Source organism: Antennarius striatus, chromosome 8 (assembly GCF_040054535.1).
Source record: "Antennarius striatus isolate MH-2024 chromosome 8, ASM4005453v1, whole genome shotgun sequence".
NCBI classification, from domain to species: Eukaryota; Metazoa; Chordata; class Actinopteri; order Lophiiformes; family Antennariidae; genus Antennarius; species Antennarius striatus.
The window spans coordinates 2336440-2363390 of NC_090783.1; the positions used below are offsets into that span (position 1 = coordinate 2336440).

The 26951-nt window shown below is 44.5% G+C and overlaps 1 protein-coding gene across 1 annotated transcript in view; it reads right to left on the minus strand.

Moving 5' to 3' along the window:
• Positions 1 to 675: 675 nt before the first annotated feature.
• mad1l1 (mitotic arrest deficient 1 like 1) overlaps positions 676 to 26951 on the minus strand; it is a 33319-nt gene continuing 7043 nt past the window's right edge. The window contains exons 12-18 of the mRNA XM_068322607.1: positions 23815 to 23955; positions 23236 to 23292; positions 22085 to 22176; positions 21368 to 21458; positions 14745 to 14970; positions 11255 to 11448; positions 676 to 1276 (exon numbers count right to left, since the gene is read on the minus strand). Of these exons, the coding sequence (XP_068178708.1) occupies positions 1118 to 1276; positions 11255 to 11448; positions 14745 to 14970; positions 21368 to 21458; positions 22085 to 22176; positions 23236 to 23292; positions 23815 to 23955 (960 nt within the window). The 3' untranslated portion in view covers positions 676 to 1117. The remainder of the gene's footprint in view (positions 1277 to 11254; positions 11449 to 14744; positions 14971 to 21367; positions 21459 to 22084; positions 22177 to 23235; positions 23293 to 23814; positions 23956 to 26951) is intronic.

Sequence of the window (26951 nt, forward strand, 5' to 3'; positions counted from 1 at the left end):
CACACGGATGTTACATCCAACACAACAACCAGCAGCGGATGCATCACGTGGAGACGCCCGGAGTCTCACCTGCATTCAATGCAGTAAAAACGGCACCTCCAGGCGTGGGCGTGGAGATACAGGTGGGGGGGCGGGGGGGTGAAGATGTGCTGCGTTGTGAAAAAAGAAAGAGGGTGTGAAAAAAAACAAGGACAGTATGTGGCATGTTGGGAACAGGAGAACACGTTCTCTCTGGAGACATATGGCAGCACCAGCTGGAGTTCCCGTATCGCTGCTGCGATTAAGCCGCTTCATTCTCAGTTCACTTCCTTTTGTCTCTCAGTCTTTTTGGATCGCTTCCTCACCAGCATCCCATCTTTACCCCCCGCCCCCCCCTGCATCCACTTCAGCCGGCGAGAAAAAATTCCCCTCTTCTTATTTTGTGTTTGAAAATCGCATCGACGCAACAATCATGAGCTCGACTCCAAAGGTCACAGGAGCGTGAGCTTAATTCCTTCAGTCGCTGCACCTGTTTGGGAAATATTAATATGTATATTTAATTATCGTGTGTGTGTGTGTGTGTGTGTGTGTCAATACCACCTATTAATGATCTGAATGAAACAAGTGAGAACATAAACGCACGTCTCTGCATTTCACCTCCGAACGTCAAGCAAGATAAAGAATCACCAGTTTAGACTCCGAGAACACATTTATTGATAACCAAATTAGGCGCCGATGGAGACAAATTTGATATTTTCATAATAGATGAGCGTAGAAATAAAAACAATAACGTGATAAAATCAGATCGGTTCAACAGTTTATTTAGGTTGTCCTTGTTGTAAGCTGTCGTCTGAAGGCCCCAGCAGAGAGGACACAAAGAAACGACCGCACAGGCGTTCGGTTGAACACGTTGAGACGTGCGTTTTTAAATCCCCGCGGTGCGAACGTTCGTCTCCAAATATCGGCGTCCTCTGTGTGTCGCTCGACTGATGAAATATTTAGCGTACAAACAGCTTCAACAGCTGCTCGCATGTCGCAGAAAAACCATCAGTGTTTGAAGACTTTGTGAATATCAGATGAAGAAAGGAAATATTTTAAAAAAAAACCTATGTGGGAAAAAAAAAAGTGGGGGCGAAGCCTAATTACTGCTGACTGCAGTTTGTCGGCTGAAGAGGTCGAGGGTCACGGCGGACAGGAACACCGGGATGCTCTTCTGGTGATGCAGATGAAGGGACATCATCTCCCCCAGGGTTTTGGAGAACTCCGTCTCCATGAGCTGCATGCTTCCGTTGGAGCCCTGTGTGAGCGCACACACACACACACACACACACACACAGAGACACACACACACACAATGAAACCTGGCCTTTCCACGACATCCATCTGCAGAAAAAATACATTCAAAGTGAAATAACATCACTTTTTGTATCGTCTGTAGGGGATTGTCAAAGTATGTGTGTGTGTATTGTGTGTGTGCGTGTGTGTGAGCATGTGTGTGTGTGCGTGTCTTCACAGTGGGGCGAAGGTGTCTAATTCTGTGTGGATTAATTAAAAGGAATGAGCAGCTCGGGGCAATGAAGGGAAGGAGAAAGGGATGAGGAGAGAGACGGAGAATGAAGTAATTAAAGCAACGCAGGGAGGGGAGGAAGGTATGAGGAGCAGAGTCCCGTGGCATCATGGGAAGATATGGAGAAACCTGAAAAAAGTAAAATAAAATGATAAAACAACTCCTACGTTTATGTGACTAAGAGACACATTCTTATTTGTATCCCAAAGAAAACCCCAATCCAACAGATGGCAGAGTGGAAGTAAATCAAAGAAAGTTAAGGAGAAGACTCCAAAGTATGAATGGAGGGAAAGATTTAACGCGGCACCTCGTTATTTCCCAGATGAACACTCAGTAAATGTTCAGCCGTTAAGTGTGTTTGGGAGCTAAATAACTTCTCAGAAAAAATATGACACAATATGGTTAGACTTCGGCGTAGCATCTGAAATTTTAATGGACTTTTAGTGGAAGAAGTGGATCCGAGGCAAACAAATAAAATAAATCCCACTTGATAAACCAATTAGTGTGCTTCCTTCCACACGATGGGGGCGGAATGAGCTGCGAGGCGTGAGAGGAGGAGGTGGGGTAACCCAACTAATCACGTCTGCTAGCCGGCTGCAATGCTAAACCGCCGGTTTTGTTTGATTCACACGATGAGATCGTGGAATTCGGTCGGGAACAGGTTCGCTCAATGTTTCGTCGAGAATAATAGAAACAAAAGGGTTTCTGCTTCTAATAATTAAAGGTTCAGTTCCAACACAGACAGGCGGCTGCAAGTTTTGCATTTTCAGCTCCTTGTAAAGGTTCTGCTCATTTAAACAGGATGTAGCCGTAATTAATTTCATGAATTATTAAACCTGTGTTAACATGCTACTTCATGACAGATGGGACTTTTTTTTTCTCGTGTCGGCTTCATTTCCAAAAAGGTCTATTAGCCTCCTCTTCTTCTTTTTTTTTTTAAGAGGTGGTACATCTCAGAAGCTGTCTGGAAATTAGGGAGCGATGGAAGATGAGGTCTCCAGCCGGATTGGTCACGGCTGCGCGCTAAGCGTCTTAGAGCGCCACGCCGCTCTGATATCCGGCCACGCCGCCGTTAAAGCGTGCGCTCCTGTCTTTAATTGGGTCAACATCAAAAAGCCATCACACACACACACACACACATCAGGAAAGGAGAATTATCAAAGAGGGAAGTTCCTCTGGGTTTATGCATGAATAGGTGGTGAGAAATCTGAAATGAGGCCGTCGTTATTTTTATTTTTTTTAAAGGAGAACTGAGACACCAAATCCCAACACAATCAAACCGACTCCTGCACCGTCACGGCAGGCGGAACGTCACGCTTCTGATGGCGATACGTCGATCGCGTGCGCACCCTTCCGATAACACCTCGCGGTGTTCGTCTCGTCACGACAGCTTTCTCGTGACTTCCGTCTCGCCGCCTCAGCGTGCTTCCGTCCGTCCGTCTTCCTGACGGTCCCTGGCGTCTCGTCTCCCTGTGCGGCTTTTTCGTAAAACATGTGCACACACACACACACACTCACTCACACGTGTGGGTGTGTTTTCAGAAACCGCTGGGACTCTAGGAACGTGAGACACACACATCAAAAGGAAAACACTTGCCAGTGGTTACCATGGAGATCTCGGTGTCTGAAACACCTTCTGCCCAAGTTTGTGTTCGAGACGAGTGGATGGAGGCCGAGGATGTGGAGGCCGGTTCCAGTCAGACGCAAGGGGAAAAGGACAAAACAAACACACACACACACACAGAAGCTACACAGATTAACACAGACAAAAGGTTTGAGCCGTAAAACAACTTCAGCTCCTAGCATGTCTGAAACGCTGACTCGGCAGCTGGAATTTGTAAATGTGGTCCAGTAACAAGACAGTTGTTCAGCTTTTGTTCCGGTTTGTGTGTTCATTCACACACCAGTAGTCCGCAGACACGCTAGCTGCGCTCTGAGGTTCCCTAATTAGCACCAACATGAAAGTCCAGGTGGGGTCGATGGGAAACGCCGCTGGATTTTAAGTATTATGAGTACTGTGTTCTTTCCCACAACAGCAGATCCAGATCGTTTCAGACTGCAGGGATAACATCTAAAACACAAGGAGGGCGTCAAGCTGAAGAAAACAAACAGAAAGCAATAAAATAGTTTCATTATCTGTGTTTCTCTCTGTCCAGCGAGCATAAATTATTTAATATTTCCTTTTATTATGAGGTCCTTGTCCTTAAATACAAAACAGATTGCTCTGAAGATATAAAAGATGTTCCGTAAAGCGTTCTTGAATTGTCGGACAGTCGCTGCACGAGCGTCTGAATTAAAGATGATTAGCGTGAGCGTTCCCGTTCCAGACGGGAACATTTGGCTGCAGCTAATCTCCCCGATGAACCGCTTGGCATTTATTTTATGTGATTCTCCTCGCGAAGTGGTTAAACATCTTGTATGAGAGAACAGATGGAGTTTTTGAATCATTTCTTCTTCTGGTCACCATTCAGGTCACCGTTAACATCAAATATCATGTAACACCATGAGGGTTCTTAGAACCAAAAGAACTGGCAGATTTATCCTGAAGTTTGTCTCTTTAAAAGCAAACATTTAAAAGAAAACTTTATTCAAATAGCGACCTTATCAATGTGTATTTACATATTCACGCTTCATGCGAGCGTCTCCGACAATCTGACCTTTCTGGAAAAACTTTTTTATGTTTGAAACAAGTGCGTTTCCGTTCAGTTTGATGGAGAGCGACGCCGGGCTAATAATCGGCGCCGACGGAACGACATCGACCTCGTCCCACAAAGAAATTCCAAACCAGAGATGAAAGAAAACTATTTGTTTCCCCCTCAAGATGAGTGTTAAGAACCAAAAAAAAGACAAAGTCGCCCTCAGAAGGACGTACCTGAACGCTGGTGAGGAGCATTCATCCCCCTCTCTTTTCATTTGTCTACCCAATTAAAGGAAATCGATAGGCGCTAGCTTGAAATGCATGGCGGGGCTTTATGGTGACCTCATCCACCCCGAGGAGCTGCATGCTGCCTGAATGGCAATCATCCTCCTCTGCGAGAGCAGACGAGGTCGGACCGGAGGTGTGCTTCCACGCCCTCAGACAGTTAGTCGCTCGCCCACATGAAACCAACGTCGATGGAGAGACGATGGTTTTATTCCCTCACCTTCGTGTGGATCCAACCAACCGTTATGGACGGGCGGGGCACAAACCGAGAGCTAAGTCAAGAACGATTAACAACAATATCTCTCAAAGAATCTAAGAAGAATTCAATTAAAACCGGCCGTCTGTTTCGTCTGACGTAAATTAAATGTAAATCTTCAGAGGAACATCCCACTGAATGGAAAAACACGACTAAAAAAAAATGAAGAAAAAAGCAGGAAATCCTCCCATTTAAGCAGCTCTCATCCTCACAGACAACCTGACATCTACAGGATCATCAGGTCTGTTTCAGAGTTAAACCATCTGCTGTTCTTATATTCTTTCTGACACTCTCTTGTTCTTTCACAGCTCCCTGTGTTCCAATTTCATGTACGTTCAACGTAACGACCGATCGGCCCTACCCATAGCTCACATCACGTCCCTCTCAGGCGTTGGCGCCTGTCAGAAGTAGAATTTAGGGTTCTACGGCGTCGTTCGACTCAGATCCCAGGTCAGCTGACTCCTGGCGGCGTTCTCCGCCTCTAATGAGAGGACGTCTGTCGAGTCTCTGCGACACGGATGAAACGAAAGCTTCATTCACACCTCGTCTCGTTTCAGATTCAACCTTCGTTCGCCTGTGATCAACACACAGACAATCGCGTTCACAAGCATGCCACATATTTATATATATATATATATATATATATATATATATATATATATATATAAACAGTCGCATCAACATCAACACTAAACAATTCCACCCGTGTGCGTTGCGCCTGATTGGTTGGGGGCGAGAAAAAAAAAAAAACACAAGGCAAATTAATTGAATAATCAAAGATATGCAGATGAATAGCTTTCAATTTAAATGCAGATTTTGGCATTTTTCTGCGGTCGGGAGGAGGATGTTAGAGCGAGGGAACGGAGAACGAACGAGAGACCAGCGAAATAATTAAATCAGCAGCGACGCTTTCCATATTTATACACTAATCAGCTTCTTGTTTCCGTTTTAAAAAGGAGCTGTTGGTGCGTCTGTGCGCTAAGAAACCTGCAGCTCGCTGGATCGATTACGGGAAACTTTGTGTCTCCGTGGGAACGATCCCTGCATTTCAAAGATAGAAGGAACTCTAGATTCCCACCTTGGTGTCCCAACAGGCGTTTGCTGTGATGACGTCAGAGAAACAACATCGCTTCCTGCTCCCCCTCCTCAGTTCTTAACTCCATCTTCTCTTGGTTGTGGTTTTTTTTTTTTGGATATCCTGTGAGAGATAAACCCCGCTCTGCTGGATTTTGATATGTGATTGACGTTAATCAGTGTGATAACCTCTGCGCGGCGTTCATTACAGGAGCAGCAGGTCCGCTGGGCTCCACTCCTCTCCATCATAATTCCATAAATATGTACATTTACATGCGCCGACTTCAACACAAATCCCAGCATGCACTGGTTACGACAGCTATGACTTATTAGTATTAGTATTAGTTATTAGTATTAGTATTAGTGAGATCAGCAAAGTCTCACCTGGTTTAAAACGTATAGCTTAGCATTTAGCGACCCGTTTGCATGCCTGCACAGATGAAGATGCAACTTAGCGTGAGTGGGAAACCTGAGCCTGGACTGACTCACACAAACGGATAGACAAACAACTCCTGGTCAACAATTCTGAGTCACTCCGGTGAGAAGTCCTGATGTGAGATACTCTGGTTTGTAGAAAAAGACGCGACGGCGCTCCATAAAACTAGTCCTCCTCCTCCTCCTCTTCCTCCCCGCCCAAGGCCACGTCCTGACATTTAATTCTGATCTCTGCCGGCTGCACCGGAGCCAGAGATGACGAGTCTTTTCCCTGACACTTCTGCATCACTTCGCTCTCGTTCGGTTTTTCACCGACTGCGGGTTTATTTATTTATTTTTGAAGGAAATAAAAATCCTCTTCACCCTCGATGGCGACAGAAGATCTACCGTCAGGCGTCCTTTAAAGGAACCGCCGAGGCCCTCCTCCCAGACAGGAATATTCATGACCTCAGGTGGATCCGGGTTCTTGATGTATCATGTTACCATGGAGACAGCAGACATATGTTCCCGACATCGACAAGAGGAGCTAGTGACGCCAACGAGTACACACACACACACACACACATGCACACACACCCTGAGGGCATGCTGGACAGGAAACTGTCAGGAGGAATCACAGTCAACATTCTGTGGGTTCTCTGGGATCTGGACTCAAAAGCTTCTCTCTGTGGGGTGTTGAATGGGTGAAGTCACATCCAGTGAAAAGGCAGCTCATTTATTCGCCCGCCGTATTCCCATCAGCCTTTGTGTTTACTGTTTATTAGCGCCTCGCTCGTGTTTATCTTCATAGCTATCAGCGATACATCGCTACATGTTTTGTTTCAGTCAGTGAGCAAAGCAGAATTCAGTCCCGGTTAGCATTCTAATTCCTAACACAACCCCCCCCCCCCCCCCCCACACACACACACACACACTTTAAAATACTTCTTATTGGTTCCACATGCTATTTCCCATTTCCAACTTGCACACAAACACGGATGAAGCCTGGTGAGGAAAACATGCTGATACTTTTATTATTCAAAGGGCCTGAGGGGGAGAATTCAGTGGCATACGGGTCCAGGGTGAACCCTTCCACACCTCATCAGCTCGGATAGCCCCCCCTCACCCGCCAACGAACTAAGCGGCGACAGACAAGTGATGGACGGAAAAAACATCGACATAATACTGATTATACTCCAGATGGATCTCTAGCTGTACTCCTTTTAAACAAATCAACCGTATTGATATTTATAACTCTATTGATTACCCTCCCCTGTGCTAATGTGAGTAACGACCCCGCTCTTCTTAATCAATACGACGGTGTTAACAAGAACACAGTTAATGTTTGTTCTTCTCATTTTAAACATGTGGAGAAACAATTAGATGCAGTTAAACCCGGATTAAAAAATAAAAAAAGACTCAAACGCATCTCATCCCTGTTGTAAAGGGGGGTTGGGGTGTCACCAGTTCTCGATCGGGGGGAGGATCCCAGCACATCCGCTCCTGACCACTGTCACGACTCGGGCCTCATCGGAATCTTCGCCGACAGCTTCCCGACAGCCGCGCCCGGAAGGTTATTTTTAAAAATGAAGCTTTTAACGCACGAATGACTGAAGCGTTGAAGCAGCGATGGCTTACAATCTGTCTCACATACACACACTCACACATATGCAAGCAAACACACATTTGCGTGGTGTTAATCATTCCCAAGTGGCTGATAAAACAGAGACAGGTCATTAGGGTCCGACAGCGTTCGTAAACTCTGCTTTAATAACTGCCGTCACACAAAAACACGCTGACACGTATTATTTGGGGTTTCCAGAAAACCGGTCTTATTTTATCGCTTCCCTGGAACGCTGACATTTTTTTAAAGTCTTCTGCCTCGTCTATGCATTACCTACTTCACCCCACCCCCACCCCACCCATCCACCCTTCAATCCCTCTGGTGAGAGGGCTGACAGTTAATTGGGAGTAGGTTTTAATGAGCGATTCCATCTCCTTCCATTAGAGGGACGGAAGGCCTGGGGAAAGAGCGTCAAGGCAGAGGTGGGGAGGGAAAAGACAGAAAGGGAAAAAAGGTCGAAAACTTTCAGACACTGCTGTGAAAAGCGCAGCCCTGTGTGTATGTTTGTTTAGCTGTTAATGAGCTAATCAATAGCAGAGGTGTGTGAGCCCAGCGGGGGGCTGGGGGGGGGGCGGGGGGTCTGCTGCTGGAGATTAGTTGAGGAGATGCATGGATGTGGTGAGAGTTGTTTGTCTGCCCGGTTCCTCTCGGTTTCCTTTTTAATTGCTCTGTGTCAACTTAAGCTACAAATTGGTACAAGGGGAGCAACGCCGGTCAGTTTTAAGTGCTTCTCTGACAAATACTTCTATATTTTTGACCAACCTGCAGGGTGGAAATGAAGCAGCAGGTCTGCTCACACCTCAGAGGACATTTAACTTCAATTAAAAAGAAGGGCTACCCCTGAAATCTGTGGGACAAAGCTGCTCCCAAACTCCTGTGATGATGACGATGATGATGATGATGGCTTCCTTGGAAGTTTTGGAAGTAAATTTGACATAAACTCGCTCGCGCCGCTAACGTGTTTATCTCGCTGATTAGCGGGGGCCTCATAAATACCTTAATCATCGATGCTAATCAGCCGTCTCACCTAGGGGTGAGCTAAAAATACAAACCGCTCGCATCCTCAAGCTATGCTAATACACAAACATGTTAAGCTCGCATTAGCTATCAAAATTAATTTGAATTATAATAATATTAAATTCTGGAGTCCTAACAAAGCGTTGGATTAATCCATTATTCATTGATAAACCATGTTTCCACGCGAGCCATCCTTCACTTTGCTAGCTCTATCTGGGGCGTTTTGATTTATAGATGCGATAGTGACCTTTGACCTTCTCAATCCAGAATCTTCAGCAGACTTTGGCGAACCGACGCGACCCTAACACACACACACACACACACACACAAACCCCCCCTTGAGCACCTCGGACGGCGTTCGCCAGCCGCGGAGCTAAAAGGTGCTAACTGCTCCGCTAAGGTGCTCCACCCCGCCCTCATTTAGTATAAAAGCGATTGGAGGAAGTTAAATTTGCTTTTAATATAATGAATTGATTAATAAATGCGGTTAAAAGGCTGCACGCCCCCCCCCCCCCCGTTACATTTGATTTCGGGCTGCGGTGGATCGAGGACAGCGAGCGACTTCGGCACGCATCAGAGAAAAGTTAGAAACTCAGATGTACAAACAAAACCATGGTTACCGCTGACATCACCGTGCCGCCCCCTCCCCTCTGCTGACTCCCGTGTGGGGACTGAATGAGTCAGAATAGCCTCTGATTTGGCAAATTAATGTTTCAATTGGCAAATTAAATCAACGGTAAAAGGCTGAAACGGAAACCTGGATAAAGGGTAAAGAAAACCTCTGAATGAGACAAAATGAATGCAAAAAGAGAGAGAGGGAGGGGGAACGCCACATTTGCAGGTTAAACATCTTACACCATGGGGGTGTTGGGGGGAGATTTGTGTGCTTCTGCTAGAGGGGGATTTTAGCAGGATTATCTGGCAACCCCGTTGCTGAGGTGAATAACATCAGAATCCCATTTGTAAAGACGTCTGCGCTTCCTGTCCGATATCCGTCTTCTGCCGCTTCATCCTGTAATTTATATTCATATTCTCATAACCCAGATTATACTTACACACGTTACCAGTCGGTAATGCATGTTGTGTATATTTTATTCATGTGTGTGTGTATGTGTGTGTTCCGTTCCTGTGGGTGTACTTTTAAACGTGTGTGCGGTGTGAATGTTCCATTCGTCGTACAGGCCTCTCTGCTCCCACAGGCCACCAGGAGTGTGTCATACACACGCTCAAGCAGCGCAGAACACCCCGAATGCTAATCCAGGGAGGTGTTAGCAGCTGTTTGGTGTGTGTTTGTCTCTCTACATCTGTATGCAGAGATTGGAGGAGGAAGAGGAAGGGGAGGGGGGGGTGAAGTGCGCTGTGACAAAGAGTGTCGAGATTGGAGTGAGAATGTGTGCATTTGAGTGTGACAGCGAGCGCCACGAGGGCATTATGACCTCGCTGGTGTGTGTGCGCAGGCGCGCTGGTGTGTGTGTGTGTGTGTGTGTCTGTCTAATGGTCGACGTCTGAGGTTAATCACTATTGACAGTGAATTATCTCTTTTGGCAGGGTCGCAGGTGCGTTCGGAAAGAGAAGATTTGACACAGCGGCAAGTTAGAAAGAAAAAAAACACCAGACATCCACCCCCCCAAACCCCCCGCCCCCCATGTTTTCCCATTCTCACGCTCTTCTCTTCTTTTCTCATTGGAGTGAGTCCTTGAGCCAAGCAGCGCTGCCTCAATGTAACTACCCCGCGCTGGAGAACGATAATTACCCCGCAGCGAAAATAAGACTACCTTCGACTTTGCCAGCATCACACAACCAAACGGCGATTAGCTCCTGTTACACACTCAGACCACAGAGGAACAGAGGGGGGGGGGGGTAAGCAACAAGGGAGAGATAAAGAGAGGAAAAAGTAGCGGACACACGTAGTTTTTATTTTCCCCCCCCTGGGGAACGCTGATCGATTAATGCAGCGACATTGCCCAGTCATCACACACTCTCTCACACACTCACACACACACACACACACACACACACACACACACACCATCATCTCTCTTCTCAGGAGGTGCATACACATTCAATACACGCTTAGCAAAAGAGTCTCGGTGGCACAGCTCTGCTCTCCCCCCAGGGCGCCGAGCTGGAATGTGGCGTAATGGTGCATAAACGCTGATAGTTCAAAAGAGAGGGAAATAAACACCGGGGTCAAATTTGCACTTGGTGAATAACTGTGGAAAAAAAGTGATAAAGGCGTCTGAGAGCTCGCATGGGTTTCCTGTTAAACACACAAACGACACATGCGATCGCAGCGAGAACGGATGTACGTCAAGCTGGGTCGACGTTGGAATCGATCTGATTTTCGTGCGTGTAAATAACGCGACAGTCACCGCGTCACATGACCTCATTATTCCGTACCTTTCTGAACAGTAAGGAGTCATCCATGTGCTCGGCGTAGACCGAGGTGAGCCGGTACTGGTTCTCCGTGGTGATGTCGATCTGATAGCCGGTCAAGACGTAGCAGACGGTGCGGAACTCCTGGATCTTCCTCTGAAACACCTCCTTCAGTCTCTGGTTCCTGAGCTCTGAGCTCTCCATCTGCTTACGTAAATCTGCCACACACACACACACAAAAAATGAAAATACGGCGAGAATACGTCTGCCGCACAAGCCGACACTAATCTGTAGGGTAAATAAAGATGGTTGGTAGTTGTATTTTTAAGGAAACAAGCAACTCAGGCACGTCATTGTAGGACTAATCCACGTATGGGAGGTGTCTTCTCCATGAAGCGCCGCTAAAACGTACTTATTTTTGCTGGAGCAGCTTGGAAGAACAAGTCGACTCCTATCACACACAAACACATACACACTCCCTGAGGAACTCCATCTGCTCCACACAAAAACAATAGGATGCGGAAAGAGTAGCGTGGAGTCTCCAAGCAGAGAGCTGCAGGATCCAACGAGGAGGAGAGGCGAGAATTTGTCAAAAAAAATCAATTTGGAATAATTGCTTTAATTTGAGAACTTGATTTGTGGAGGCGGTGAAATTACTTTGTGTGGGGGAAAAAAAGTGTCATCATGGAGGGAATTATTTACAATGTTAGAAGCCAGTGTGTTTGATTATGTGTGAATATAGTGTGAAATTACAACAGAATTTTAATGAGATATTTTAATATGTTTACGCACTTTTGAAACGTGATCCGCAGGCAGCTGGATCGTGGCGTAACCCGCGGCGACCGCCAGTCGGTGTCATCTGTCCGCGTTTTTCTATTGCTGCTGCCACACATGTGGCTGTTTTGAAGCTTTTATCTGAACCCAGACATCTTCAGGGGAAATTCTGCGCGCCACTTTTCTTTTTCAAAAGCTCCACAAGAAAGACGACTAAAGGACGGAGCGCTCTGTTTGAGTAGAGCTGAGTATCACTGGGCAAATTTAGACTTCAATATATCAAAGATAATTGTCCTCAATTTTGATCTTGTTCTCTGCACCGCATAAACAGAAAAGTTAAAGTTAAACCAAAAAAAAAGAAAGAAAAAGAAGTATGAGTAAAATTAGAATTGCATCTTCTTCCTCGCCGTTCACCGCCAGCCGTTCGACGGTTCTCCTTCCTCTCACAAATGTATTATACATTTCTGCACAAGCAGTTAACGGTGACAGCGGGGAGTTTTAATAGCACCGACTTCCAAGTCTGCTGTGATTGATAATTATTTCTACCCATCACTCCTCTTTTCATAAATCTTTCCCTATTACATTTTTATCTGTCATTATTACACAACTTAATGGTGAGCGAGTATAAATTCAACAGTCGGGCGCGAGTGTCTTCCTGCGCGCCTGTCAGTCTCCCAGGTGATTGGGTTCCTCTTGCGTGTCAGTCAGAGCCGATAAATACAGTTTCTAGACTTAAGCATTGTGACACGACTGTCACCGTGTGACAGCTATCAAACAGCCCTGGGAATGGCGGCAGGAAGTAAGACACGATTTCGGTTCACGGCGAGGCACGAAGGTAAAGAGCGCCGACGCGAGGGCACGACGACGCCTCAGCCATCGCAAGCAATTAATGCACACACACAAATACGCTCATGTGTGTTTAGATTGAATTAAATGAGATTATTCTTCTCCAGCTGTCGTGCTTTTTGACAACCCGAGTGAGCGCTGACTTCTGCCCTTAATTGTTCTCAACAAGTCGGGGCGTGATGTCTGTTGAAACCTGTCAAGAAAAACTCTGCAGAGGAAGCTTCTTATTTATACAAGTTTTTGTCTGCTTATTTATAAACCCATACGACTGAGAAAGCACACATTAATGCTTAATATGGGACTGGGAACATCATCACAAACAGGTAATGACACCAGTAACTGGCTGTGATAAGAATGAGGTATGGACTAAATGGTGGGACAACACTCCCAGGATGCAACACAAGCCTCTACGGCGGGTTGAAGCATCATCATCAGCCTTAGTGATGAAGGCGACCTGGTTTAGGGCTTTCTACGCATTTTCAAACGGAGAAAACACGACAAATCGCACTCGAAGACGCCCTTCCACTTCCACACACACCGCCACACAGGTTGACCTTCAACAAATCGGCCTCTACGCGCCTCTAAATGGTTAAACAGTTCCCCTGTGTGCTTTATGACAGACGTTAGGATTACATCTATCTCTACACGCGTACACCTTCAACTCTGTGTGAACCGCTGTCCTGTCAAATGAAGCCGCTTCTTCTTCACATGAAACAATTCTATGATTAAAAATAAGAATTATTCTTCATCACAGTTTTCATTCAACTTAATATTTAATCATATTTGAAGAGAATAATAGAAACCGTTCAATTATAGCGTAAAAATGAACCAAATTAAACGCTTAGTCCTGAAATGTTTTTTTTAAATTTTTAAATACCAAATTCAGAGGTGTGAAAAATATTTGATACCTGATATCTGATATTTTCTATTTCGTTTCAGTAGTTTTCAATGATGCATAACAGCGAAAAGGACGATTATGATTTTACATGAAAAAAAAAAGACACTGAAAGGAAAAAACATGAGGAAATGACGGGGGGGGGAATACAAGCTTGAAAGGAAATGCAAAATGTTGGAAATTGTAAAAAGAGAAGATACGAGGGGTGAGTAGGGGAGTCGAGGGGGGGGTGAGAGATAAATGAATAAGAAGAGGTGGAGAGAGAGAAACGTGGTCCCCAGAAGACAAATTAGCCAACAGACTTCCAGCGCTGCACTGCCCTGAACTCCAATTAAATATTTAACCCTGTCATCGCTACACCTCCCCCTCCAACCGTCTGTCACACACTTAGACCTGAGAGGAGCGAAGCTCCGGTCGCCAGGAATACATAACAACAAATCCGTTCCCGCTTTTGGTTTGGGACGCGGCCGGTAGAGGGCGTGGGTTAACGCTTTCTCTCATTTATTTTTCCATTCATTAACTCCAAAGACTAAAGAACAAGAAAACCTGTCAAGAAGCAGCAAGAGTCTCAAACTGCTTCGTTGCACAGGAGTAAAACCACAGAGAAGATGTCACTGGCGTCACGCACCGTCGCCCCGGGTAACGGAGCTCAGAAGAAACCGCAACTTGATCTGGGGTGGAAAGTCCGTCGTGGGAATGTTTGTTAGATCGGACGAAGAAATCACGTAGTGATCAAACAGGTTCTGTGAGAGATGCCAGAACGCTTTTCAATAACTGGCGATAAATGATTACACGGCTCAGCCCTTTATGAGTCCTGCGTTTGGTGAAGATTTATTTCTCTGTTGTTTTCTCTGGCCCTAATCTCAGTTTTGGCACCTTTGTTCAGTGCCGTAAAATCTGAAGGTAATAGCAGCGAGGTGGAAAATCAGAATGTATTTATTGCTGGACGAGTGCAAGCTAACAAGCTAATTTATTAGGAGTGTGTCTGGTGGATCTTACCCAGCACCTCTTTGGACGGCAGCAAGCCGAGGCCGGAGGCGTGCGCGTCGGGGTCGTCGCGCGAATGGACCCGAGCGCCTCCGTCCTGCAACGAGCGCACCAGTTCCCCGAGACGCGTGACTTCCTCTCGAAGCGCCTCGACTTCCTGCTGCCGCTGTTGCTTGGCAACAGTGGTAGGGTTCATTTTGAAGTGCAGAACTCGGGTTTTCACTGGATCATAATCTCCCTGAGGAGGAAAAGAGGCACAGAGACAAAAAGATCAGACGTCCAGCGGTTGTATGGCGTTTCTTGAATGGAAGAGCTGTGCTGTTTAACTGACCTTTTATCAGATGTGACAGATGTGACACGCTGTGTGGCATCGTCAGCCATTACCGCACCACTAAAGCCTACATTTACACAGCAGGGTCCAAAAGCTGGATGAAAACATATTTCAAAAATGGTTCCTTCTTAAATTCTATGGCTAAATTCGCTCTAAAGGCGAGTCAATAAAACCTCACTGACGGCTTTTGTTGCAGCTATAGCTTACAATACTTAAGTGTTTGGTATCTGGATTGTCTGGTGAAGCACACACAGCTCATCTACTTAATAAGCAGGTTCAGAACTGCATTAGCAAACATTGATGCTTATCAAAAAGCAAAAATGCTTCACCACGTGTGCTGAAAAGCATGCGTCTCCTCGTAAATCGCAGCCGATGTTCAAACATGCTATAAAAGGTGACGCCAGCGTGGTGCAGGTGAAGGAGGGCTGCTATTAAAAGCTCGTGTAGGAGACGTCGAGCTGAAACAAGAAGCTTTATTTCAAACTTTCCGTTTCAAGATATTTGTTTTGTGTGAACTTTGAACGCTTTGCTTTACCTTGTCTGCCAAGATCTTGTCTACAGAGGCTTTTAGACAGAACTTATGAGCGCCAAGCTGCCTGCTTTATTTCCCTGTGTGCCGCCCTTTGCCCTCAAAGCTGAGCCACACAGGCCACCGTAGCGGAAAACCTGCACCGACATCGAACCGAGGTCATCCGATACGCCTGAGAACGCCGCTTTGTTGTGAACATACCTACCAGAAGTTGTATAACAAGAAGACATCATTTCACACAGTTTGCTATAAGCTCCATATGTGTTGGAGTAAATAGAGAACGGTTCGTCTGCAGTCAGTAAAAGTGTGTAGTGAAGATGAAGATGAAGACGCTGGCGCCAACAGAAAACAGGAAGCACAAACCAGAAGAACAAATGGGAACGTCGCTACCGGAAGACGTTTTATTGTGTTCTCCTGATGAGGTTTTGATGAATGACAAGAGGTTGTCTTAGCTTAATGCCAATGTAGGGACACACACACACACACACACACACCTATCTGAGCTCTTGATTACTGGTTAAATTAGATTCCATGTGGCCCCAAGCGATGGTTCCCAAATAAACTACAAGTGGGTGGATGGGTGGGGGTGGATGGGTTTGGGGGGTGGGGGGTGGGGGGGCAGACAAGGACAAAAGGGATGAGAATGAGAGTGATGAATGACATTAAGGAGAACACAGTGAAAGCATCTTTGGGGTAGGAGCAGCGTGAGGAAGAAGAAAACCCTCTGATGCTTAGAAATAAAGATTTGCATCATTTTAAAAGGAACTGAAGGACCGAGTCCAAACGGGGAACGAAGAACGCGTCCATGTACATCAAAACATTTTCAACTGAAGTGGCGCTGCAGCCAAATAAAGGCCGCACATATCTTCTTTTGAACTTCTACATCTATATATGGAGAATTTATTTGAGGATCCGTCTGTAAATGTGCGCAGGAGAAAACAGGAGGTGAAGCCAGAGAGAGCGAGACGATATGTAGATCAGAGCGGTAAACAGCAGAGATTAACCACATCCTGTCCAAAAGCGTAAACTCTTTCAGTTCCGTGTCATCAAAATTGGGTCAAGTTAAAGAAAATTGGAACGATTATGCCACGCTGGTCGCATTTGACCTTTTGGATGTCTGGACGAGGCAGAAGTTTTAATTGACAGCAAAGACAAATGAAATGTTTTTTCTTTGGCATCAAAACGCACCGAGGATGCTGAGAAAAAAGTTTAATACTCGTATATCACGCTGAAGATGTTTCTATCAATCAGACCTGAAAGAAGAATCCATGGAACGAAAGCAAAACACGGAATCTGGGAATTCCAACATGGATCATCTATAAAACATAATTAACCTTCCTGTTTAGAAAGCACTGCAATAACAGATCAATTAGAAGCTGCTGTCCCAGATTCAATGTTGAGAAAAAAATAAATAAATATATATATATATATATATATATATATATATATATATACACATACATATATATATATATATACATATATATATATATATATATATATCTTTTTTGCATGCTTATACTGTATACACAGCCTGCTTTTTATAGAGGAGCAAGGTGGAGCTCCATTGTGAGCGCCTCAGGTTACGTATATCTTATTCATAGAACAACAATAACAACATGTCTAATACCAGGGAGTCAAGTCAGAGCAGGAGGCAGGAACAGAGAGAGAGAGTACAGTATAGGATGGGGGGGGGGGGGGCTTCAGAGTCAGTGGAATGATGTTTTTAACAAATGAACAAATTGTCCTCAAACACCCACTTCAATGCTGAACCGACACCGACCTGCCGGGGAACACGACCCCCCTGACGGTGACACGCTAATGGTGAGAGGAGCGACGGCAAAGGAGGACCTTCAAAAAAAATAACAACAAACCAATCACACACACACACACACACACACACACACACACACACACACACACACACACACACACACACACACACACACACACACACACACACACACACACATCCTTGAACTGAACAACACAGCAAATCTGCTGCCGATGTGTTTCTCCTTTTACTCTGTGGCCCGACTAAACCGGTGTGGCGTTTAGGGACAATTGTGTTCAGTGGTTTGTGGCGTCCCAGGTCAGGCTGACTTCATCCTCATCATCATAATGATGCAGCCCTTAACACTTACTGCATTACTGCACTCTAGTGCTGTATACTGTATCACTTATATTACGCTGCTGTGAATTTTCACGAGAGAGGCTGAATATGATAACCACAAACCAGCTGGCGAGCTGGAACCGTCCCACGGGCAACCAGAGAACCATGTATTCATTTTAGTGGAGGTTCCACTCGAGTGGGGGTTTTTTTTTTCCTTCATGAAAACAACCTAGCTGCAGAACAGATGGCCGTCCAGGTCCCTGATGGACGGTAAACACGAGCCAGTTGGAGTTGTAGTATTTGCGTCTACTACGCTCTAACACAGAGGTCTCCATCCCTCATCATCATCATCACCTGATGTACTTCAGTTATCAGCATATAAATTGTTATCTGGACACCTGTTGAGTTGAAACAATTCACACCAGCAAAGAATAAACTTCGACAGCGGAGTCAGATCTAAAAAGCTTTGATAACGCAACTGAAGGGCCTCGAAAACCCACGAACCAGTATACATTTTTTAAAAAGGTGTGCAATATTTCATTCTCTACCTTGTCAGGCAGACAAGTGCTGCAGCGACCTTTCCTGCATCTCTGGCCCGATTACTGCACGACTCCTGTGGCGATCGGTTCACTGTTTTCTCTCTCTCTCGTCTGTGATTTATCACCTTAATTCACTGCATTCTTCTGCATAATAAAAACAGCTTCTTTTTCCCCCCCTTATAAGCATCCCTGTGAACCTGTCGGTAATTTTGACTGAAGCTATGTAACTAGAACACTCTTAATCAGAGGACGTCCTAATCTTGAGAAAAGCTGAGCTGCATCGATTCACCTTTATGAACTGGATTTATTCACCGTTTTAATTACCGCTCTGCCGATCCTTCTATCCCCACTGGGAATGTTTCATGCTAACACTCTGAGCTGAAAAAAAAAAAAATCTTGCCTTATTAGTTGCTTGTTACTATTTTCTACCTAAAAGGATGCTCTCACTTGATCCAGCACAACAGCTTCCTCTGGGGGAGGGACTTCAGACTGCATTAGCCACTCCTCCAAGCTCTGATTGGTGGATCTGATTCAGAAAGGAAGGCTGCACATGGAAAGATGATGACCAAAAAATGATGCAGGTAAATTTACTCGTTCCTGTGAACGCTCAACATTTAGATGGAATCATTGCCGTAGCAACAGGGGTGCAGCTGAAGGCCTCAACTTGTCTGGGCTACTTATGTAGTCAAATAAAAATATCAAAAAATTATCAAGAGCCCTTTCATCTCTTGTCTCTTTCTATCTGAAAATAACGTCAAGCATTCTGCTGCTCCATCTGAGCGTTATGCAACTGGGCACGGCCATGTGAGCACGTCACAACAGAGAAACTATGTTGATGCAACTTCTTGCAACAGCAATAATTATCTCTGTCTAGACACTGGCATGACAGCGAGAGCAAAAAAACAACAAAATCCCAAAGCAGAGAACTATTAAATCCATCATTATCGCTGCTGCGGTCTGTAGGAACGGACCAATAACATTAAAGATGTTTTGTTAGACTTCTGACGCACATATTGAAAGCGTTCACCCGACGCTCAAACACAGGAGGGTCTGAACCGCGGAGAGATGAACAGCTGAAGACACGTCTGTAAATAACTTCATTGTTCTTCACAATGAGACAAAATTCAATACTGACAGTACTGTGAGGAACAAATATCCTTAAAACCACCCATAAAAACTGACCATCCTGGACACCAAGTCTATAACACTTGTGTCAAACTCAAGGCCCGGGGGCCACATGTGGCCCGCCATATCATTTTATGTGGCCCACAAGAGTATTAAAAGGACAGTAAAATAAATAGGTCAAAAAGTGTGCTTTGACCAAAAACTACATTTCCCACAATGCAGTACTTCAGCCCATTTAACACTGACAACAACATTTTGAACAAAGTTAATGTCCTAACTTGTGTTTGATGTTATTTTTCTTTATTCTCTTGGATAGTTTGATCCTTGATTGATGGAGTTCTGTGGGTTTAATAACCTGACAAATTTAAAGGAGTTATTTTATAACAGAAACAAAGTTTTTCTGAGAAACTGTATTGTTTGTAACTTGAATAAGTAATAAATTCAGAGTTATTTAACATTAAGCAGTAGTTACATTTATTTTACATTACATTGAGTAACATTGAGTTACATTTATTAGTTACATCTGGCCCTCTGAGGACAGACATGAGACTGATGTGGCCTTCCGTGGAAATGAGTGTGACACCCCTGGTCTATAAATATGACTTGAATGCTAGTAAATATGACTATGGATGCCATTAACTGCAATTTGTTGAAATTAGAATGTTGTCAAAATGTGTCACCAGGATGTCTTTTCTATAGAGTATTAAACAGACAAGTAGTGTCTTTAAGGTGATAAATGTGCCGAACAAAGGGATGAACTCAATTACAGGCCCGTGTTGTGACTCAACGATCGTCCCTCTGAACCAATACGGTTATAAAGTACACAAAAGATTCTAAAGCCCATTAGAACCTGATAGGTGGTACTTGAAAGCTGAGATCCGGCAGCACAAACATTTAATCAAGCCAGAAGGCACGGAAATAAATTACAGTAAAAAAATAAAAACTAAAAAATGGCTGCATATATCTTGACTGGTGTCATTTATTTGGAGGGCACCCTGAACGCAGCACAGCAGCTTCATTATGATTACCCATAGTGTAGAAACATTCTACCTGTCAAACATGGGGGGGAGGGGCCTCGATCTCAGTGTGGGATTTCTCTTGCTTTGATAACTACCTGACCATTAAACTAGACTTAAACACCACACCGTTAATTTAGCTTCACTTCTTTTCCCTCGTTTCTCCATTCGGTTACTCGTCTCTTCGTTCCGACGTAGAAGTCTCCCGCTGTGCGTTAGACCGTGAAGGAGTCGTGAGAATTAACTCCTAAGAACTGATCCATTGCAACCTTGAAGGTGTGCACACACACACACACACACACACACACACGAACACACACACACACACACACGTGCGGTTGTCAGTTGCTTTAAAAGTGGTGGTCATGCTTGAGAAGCCATAAATGGAAGCAACAAGCTTACCCACACACGTTTCATTAAAGTGTCCAAGCTTAGTTTGGCACAGGATGAGTCTGTGGTGGGGAAGTAAGACGACCCGACGGAGATCACACACACACACACCCACACACACTCACACAGAGACAGCCAATTTAAAAAGGTGAAGGGAGGAGTAATAAAACAAGGAGTTCTTTAAATCTGGAAGATGAAAGTTGATGGATTAGATGCACACACTCATCCATGTGTGACTGTGTGTGTGTGTGAGCGTTATTAAAATGGCTTCAATTCATTTCAGCCGGCATCATTCCTGGTTGACCCCGTCCTTTATTAACCGCCGCCATTCTGCCTCTTATAATCCCTCCAAACAATAACAGGAAGACTTTGAATCAGCCACAGGTTCTACAACTTTCTTCCCACTGGACGCTGCTGGAGTGACACCTGGGTCCAATTGTGCTTGAATAACTGTCAGATATGGGAAGCGTTTGTGCGAATCAATCTGTGGCGTCGCACGGGTCGGACCGCTGCCACCGGGGTTATTAAATTGGTTCCTTTGTGCCAGTCGAGTAAATCCATCAACGAAAAACAAATTCATCTCTCTGCCTACCTGAAGGTTGTTTCTCTCCAGTCGCATCTCCAGAATGTTCTTCTGCTCTTCCAAACCATGACGCTCTGCCTCCAACTCTTCAATTTTCTGTCTGGAAACAGACACACACTCACTTTAGTAATGTTAACCTTGCATTTTAGCTGCGCACATCATTGACTGGATAGATGTAACAAACTCAAGGCCCGGGGGCCAAATGTGGCCCGCCAGAGCCACATAGGTCAAAAGTGTGCTTTGACCATTTCCCACATTTCCCACAATGCAGTAATTAAGCCCATTTTAACTCTGACAACAATGTTATTCATTTGGATAGTTTGATCCTTGATTTATGGAGTTCTGTAGGGCTTCTTTCATTACGTGACAAATTAAAAGGATTTATATTATAACAGAGAAACAAACATTTTTCTGTGTAACTTTAATGTCTGTAACTTGAATAAGTAATAAATTCAGAGTTATTTAACATAAAGGAGTAGTTACATTTATTTTACGTTACACTGAGTTACATTTAGTTATATTTATTAGTTACATCTGGCCCTCTGAGGACAGACATTATACTGATGTGGCCCTCGGTGAAGATGAGTCTGACACCCCTGTGATGGATGAATCCCACAGGTACACCTCAGAGCTAACACTCCCTTCCTGCATAAAGAAATCTTCCACCTCCACGGGTTTTCGGATTTCTGTCTTTGCAACAGGTTTAGTGTGTCTGTGTGTAAATACCTGAGTATGCTGACCTCTTCTTTGGTCACTAAAGCAGCGCTGTCAGCAGCGGAGGCCTGCTGCTTCTTTACACACTCCAGCTCCAGCTCCGCCTGGGACAAACAGAGGAGAAAATGAGCCTGGAGCTCCGACATCACACCTCCTCTGGCCGTACGCCAGGGAGGAACCTTTTGGCTGCAGATAAATCCTGAGCACTCTATTCCATTCTGTTGCTATCATTTTAAGACAGACATCCAGACAAACAGATACACTTCATACTCCATTAGTCAACAGGCCTGTTTTACATTTCAATGTTTTTCCCCCCTAGTAATTTTTGTCTGCCTGCATCTTAGTTACGTCCTCTCTGATCTCGCTCTCCTGTCTGCAATTATCCCTCATTTCCATTCACACACCCATTTCCCCTCGTTTTCTGACAGCATCTGTCTTCCTCGCAACTCATCTTCACTCTCAGGCTTCCCAAGACAGATAAGTAATTACAGCGATACCAGACAGGTGGATTTCACGCGTCAATACTCATTGCCATGGCTATGTTGATGTCTTGTCTGTAACAAGGAGTCGTGAAAAGAAGGCAGATCAATGAACTGGCGAAGACAGGAGCACAGAGTTTACAAGAGTCCTCTTGATTCTGGTTTGATTCATTTGTCTGCTATTTCCTAATAAGGTTATCTGTCAAAATTCACACGTTAGACTGTTTCTACGTCGTTGACGGCCAACAACGTAATCCCCGTAAACCCAAACAATCAAGTTAAGCATGAATTAGATTTTTATGTGAGCAACATTTGTAAGAATTGGCACCACTTCTGTCAGGATGTAGCAGAGGGGGAGACATTTATAATAACACCAGGAAGATATTGTTAAATGACACAGCTCCTTTAAAGAGGCCTTCAGGAATAACGTCATTGTTCTGCACACTGGGAGAAGCTTCCTGTGTCACAGACGTATTAGAATGTCAGTAATGATTGACGGGACTGAAATAGTAACCTGAAGCAGCTTTAATGCTAATGAGCACAAGTTACAGCACGTGATCATTCACTCATCATGAATATTCAATTTAAATAATCAGTCTGCAGTCGCTCACGCCTGAATTGCGGTAGAAATCTGAACCTGGTTAGGTGAAATAAGTTAAATAACTTGTGTAGGTGAATATTCACCGTCTGCAGCTGCAGCTTCAGGGTCCCGGCCTCTTCCTGGGCTTTGCTCAGCTGAGTCTGAATAAAACAGGGAAATATAAAACGTAAAACAGAAAGAAAGACAGAAACGATGAAGAATAAAAAAAATTTAAAAAATGAAATGACTTCATGTCCGGATCCTGCTGATCTACAGTTTTGACACAAAGAGAGCATGTGAGCGAAACAGAAGCGGGAGCCGTCATCTATCATCCGACGGTTGCGGTTCGTTCTCCAATATCGTTCCGCTGTTGCTCACGATGCCCCGGTCTCCAACAAACGCGGTTTAATCAGTTTTATCTACCAATTTCTCCACTAAGCCCCGGCGCTGAGCCTATTGACGAATGGGGGCAGAGCAGAACGCATTTAGAGAGCGCCTTCAGCTGTGAGAACAGGGTCACTCATCAATATGCACGACAAATTGGCCAGCAAACAAACAAGAGCTTTAAGAAGCACTTCTTACATTTGAACTTTAAACCAATGTGAAAATAATATTTTGGATTATTAAAGCAAATCAATATATTATCAAACGCGAGTGTGGTGTATTCTATTTAAGCGCTGCACCTCCATCTCTGCGTTGTGGGCCTGGATCTTCTGCAGGATGTCCTCCGTCTCCTTGAGCCGTTTGCTGAGTTGAGGAGAGTATTCATCGGGCGCCAACTCGCTGTCGTACGACTCGAGAATGGCTCGCATCCCGTCACGCTCCTGCAGGACACACGCATGCACATCAACTTCACGGCACAAAAACCTCATCCTGATGCACAATCAAAAGGACAGCATGCCCTACAACAAAAATAGACCTGTATTTTCTTAGGGTAGCACCGTGCAAATAGAAGCGTGCAGCTACTCGTGGATAAGTGGCTAGCTAAGGTGGCTAACATCTAAGCTCAGCCGAGAAACGAGTAGATGCAGCTTCCTGCTTTGTTTGGTCGGAAGAAAACAAATCCCACGTCTGTGGATTATCTTCAGCTAACAAGGCAGTGATTTCTGGAAATGTTACTGTGGAATATTTCAAGTGTATTTTTACCACAGGTAAGATGAAAAATGTGTTCCACGTCGTCATGGAAAGAGGAGAGTCTTGACCCCACAGACCTTCGTGCGATTGGATGTGTAATATCTGTGTGCACGACTGAACGAACCGAGAATATCAAAGCTCTCACATCTGTTTCGCATTTGTCCAGGACTGTGCGCCGCCTTAATATTACAGGAAATGTCTTTGTAAAAGAGGAACAAAGTACGAGGCATCCAAGCCTTTCTCATCCAAACGGTGACATGAGAAGCTTAAGGTTACGGTCGTACTCATCAGTATTTCTCCTCAGGTAATAATCGAATCAAAGACAAACGTCTCTGTGGACCAAGGATAAAGAAAAAATACAAAAAAAACGCAATCAAAGACGCGTGACAGAGAAGAGTCTTTGTAAATGAAGCCTATCCTCCTGTGCTGCCTTTTCTCACTTATCTGACGTGTAATGAGATGATTTAAATTTGACAAGATTTTTTTTTTTTCCTTATTCTTTAATGCTGGAATAGACGTGTCCTCCATTGTACTCCGTCCAGCACATCAACGCACTGAGCACCTCTCTCAGAGAAGAGAGGATAAAATCCTCTGAGTCGCCGTCTTCTCAAGTGTCAGTCAGAATGACACCATGTCTCCAAATCCTGAATGCTCGCTGTTAGTTTTAGTGTGTGTGTGTGTGTGTGTGTTCAGTCTTACACATTAGAACAGGAAGAAGTTGAGGCTTGATTGTCAAGAAAACAAGCAAAAAGGTGTGGAAAGAGAACCAGATCATCTGAAGGACACGTTAGAAACTAAAAAGAGTGTGTAAAAGACAACACAACCGCAAACTGTCCTTAAACTGATTAAACCAGTCATGAATAAATAATAAAGCTCAGGAACACGACTCTTAAAAACCAGTCAGAGGAAAGTCATCTGAAGAGGACGCGTCATTCTGAAGCCTGTGAAGGACTGAAGAACAAACGCATCAGCGTCTGACAAACCCTTCATTCCTCTGGCGATCCAGGAGTTCTGGATCTTTTTCGGATTTCTGCTTCAAGTCTGATGTGATCTTTAGAAAAAAACGTAGTTAACACACCGGAGTCACGCTCAACAAAAAAAAAAAAAAAAAGGAAGACGCAGCATCCTTGACCAAAATACAACAAGTGGACATTTTCCAGTATTAATATTTCATCCTTAGCCGACGGTGAGGTGTGTGATGCTAAAAGATTTAATACAGACTCGTTTAAAAAAAAACATATGAGGAAACTTTACTTGACAGATTACTTTAGCGTGTAAAAGTAATGACTGATTACTGCATCAAATGAATGCATTAACATAGTAAATCTGTGCAGGCGGCTGAGCGACGTGATGAATGGGAACAGTCTGATCTGTTTAAACCTGGCAAACAGCCTGTTTATTAATGCTAATTTATTGCCAGTCAAGACTTTTAAAATGAAGCGCCTCCTCCCCTCCTTTGACTGAACTGATGTATTCAAAGTGCAGTGGGCCGTATTTTGTGGCAGTCAAGCTTTTAATGAACATCTTGCAAAAAGCCAGACTGCTTAGGATCGCCCTTGAATTCCGTGGGTCGCTGAACGCTCTGAGGGTCCATCATTAGTTCAGGTTGAGGTCGCGTCATAAACACCAGGCGTGAGCTGAGATTACCGCATGTTGTGTGTGATCATTTGCTAAGCGCTGTGTTTTCGGAGAAGCTTAAAAGCACCATGTAATTCCTGCGTGTAAATGAATAGTGGGCTGCAACTGCCCTGTCGGATTAGCACATGTGCTAGTTTTTGAAGAACAAACCACAGTTACTCCAAACCTGAGCGACACCATCGTGATCGGTTTAAAAAAGCTAGGCTTGTTAAAAAAAAAAGCCAGGCTTGTTTACAAAAAGAGAGGTTTGTTTAGAAGCGCCACGTGTGAATCCAGAACTTTTTGTTTGTTCTATTTGTCGTGAATCGCTGCACAATCCCATCATAAAGTCAGGACGGAAGGAAAAGGAGGACCAATGAGAGCACAGACTGGACAGTGTATGTGTGTGTGTGTGTGTGTGTGTGTGTGTGTGTGTGTGTGTGTGTGTGTGTGTGTGTGTCTCAAACCTAACACGCAAGCCCTTCGGCTATTTAATGTCTATTAACCGCAATGAAATTCACTGGAATCTAAATCAAAAATCTCGTGGCATTCCCGCGATAAAAAACACCTCATTTAAAAAAAAAACACAAACAAGAAGCAGGAAGAACGATAAATAAAACCCTCATTACTTTTTTTTTTTATCATCTATTTCTTTTAAATTGCTTTAGTGTTTTATCGGGTGTGTAGGGATGCGGCCGTGTCTCTAATGCGTCCGCAGATGAAACGAATGAGGAACCAAACATCTGAGGCGGCCAGCAGTGGGGGGGTGGGGGGTTTGGGAGCCGGCCATGTAACACGGAGCGAGGGATGAACTCCCCACTTCTTTAATAACTGCTGTCAAGGTGCAGCTGAGCAAGGCACTTAATCATCATTGATTTGTGCGCCGGTATGTGGCTACAGTCGCCCCCCACCACCACCACAGCTGAAGTGATGGTGGGGGGAAAAGATCCGTATATATCAAGAGCTTAAATGAATAGTTGATCGATACCAAAATGAACTGGCAGCAATTTTGATAAATCAATAAATAGTTGAAGTCGTTCCCCCGACTAAAAAAAGAAAAAGAAAAAAA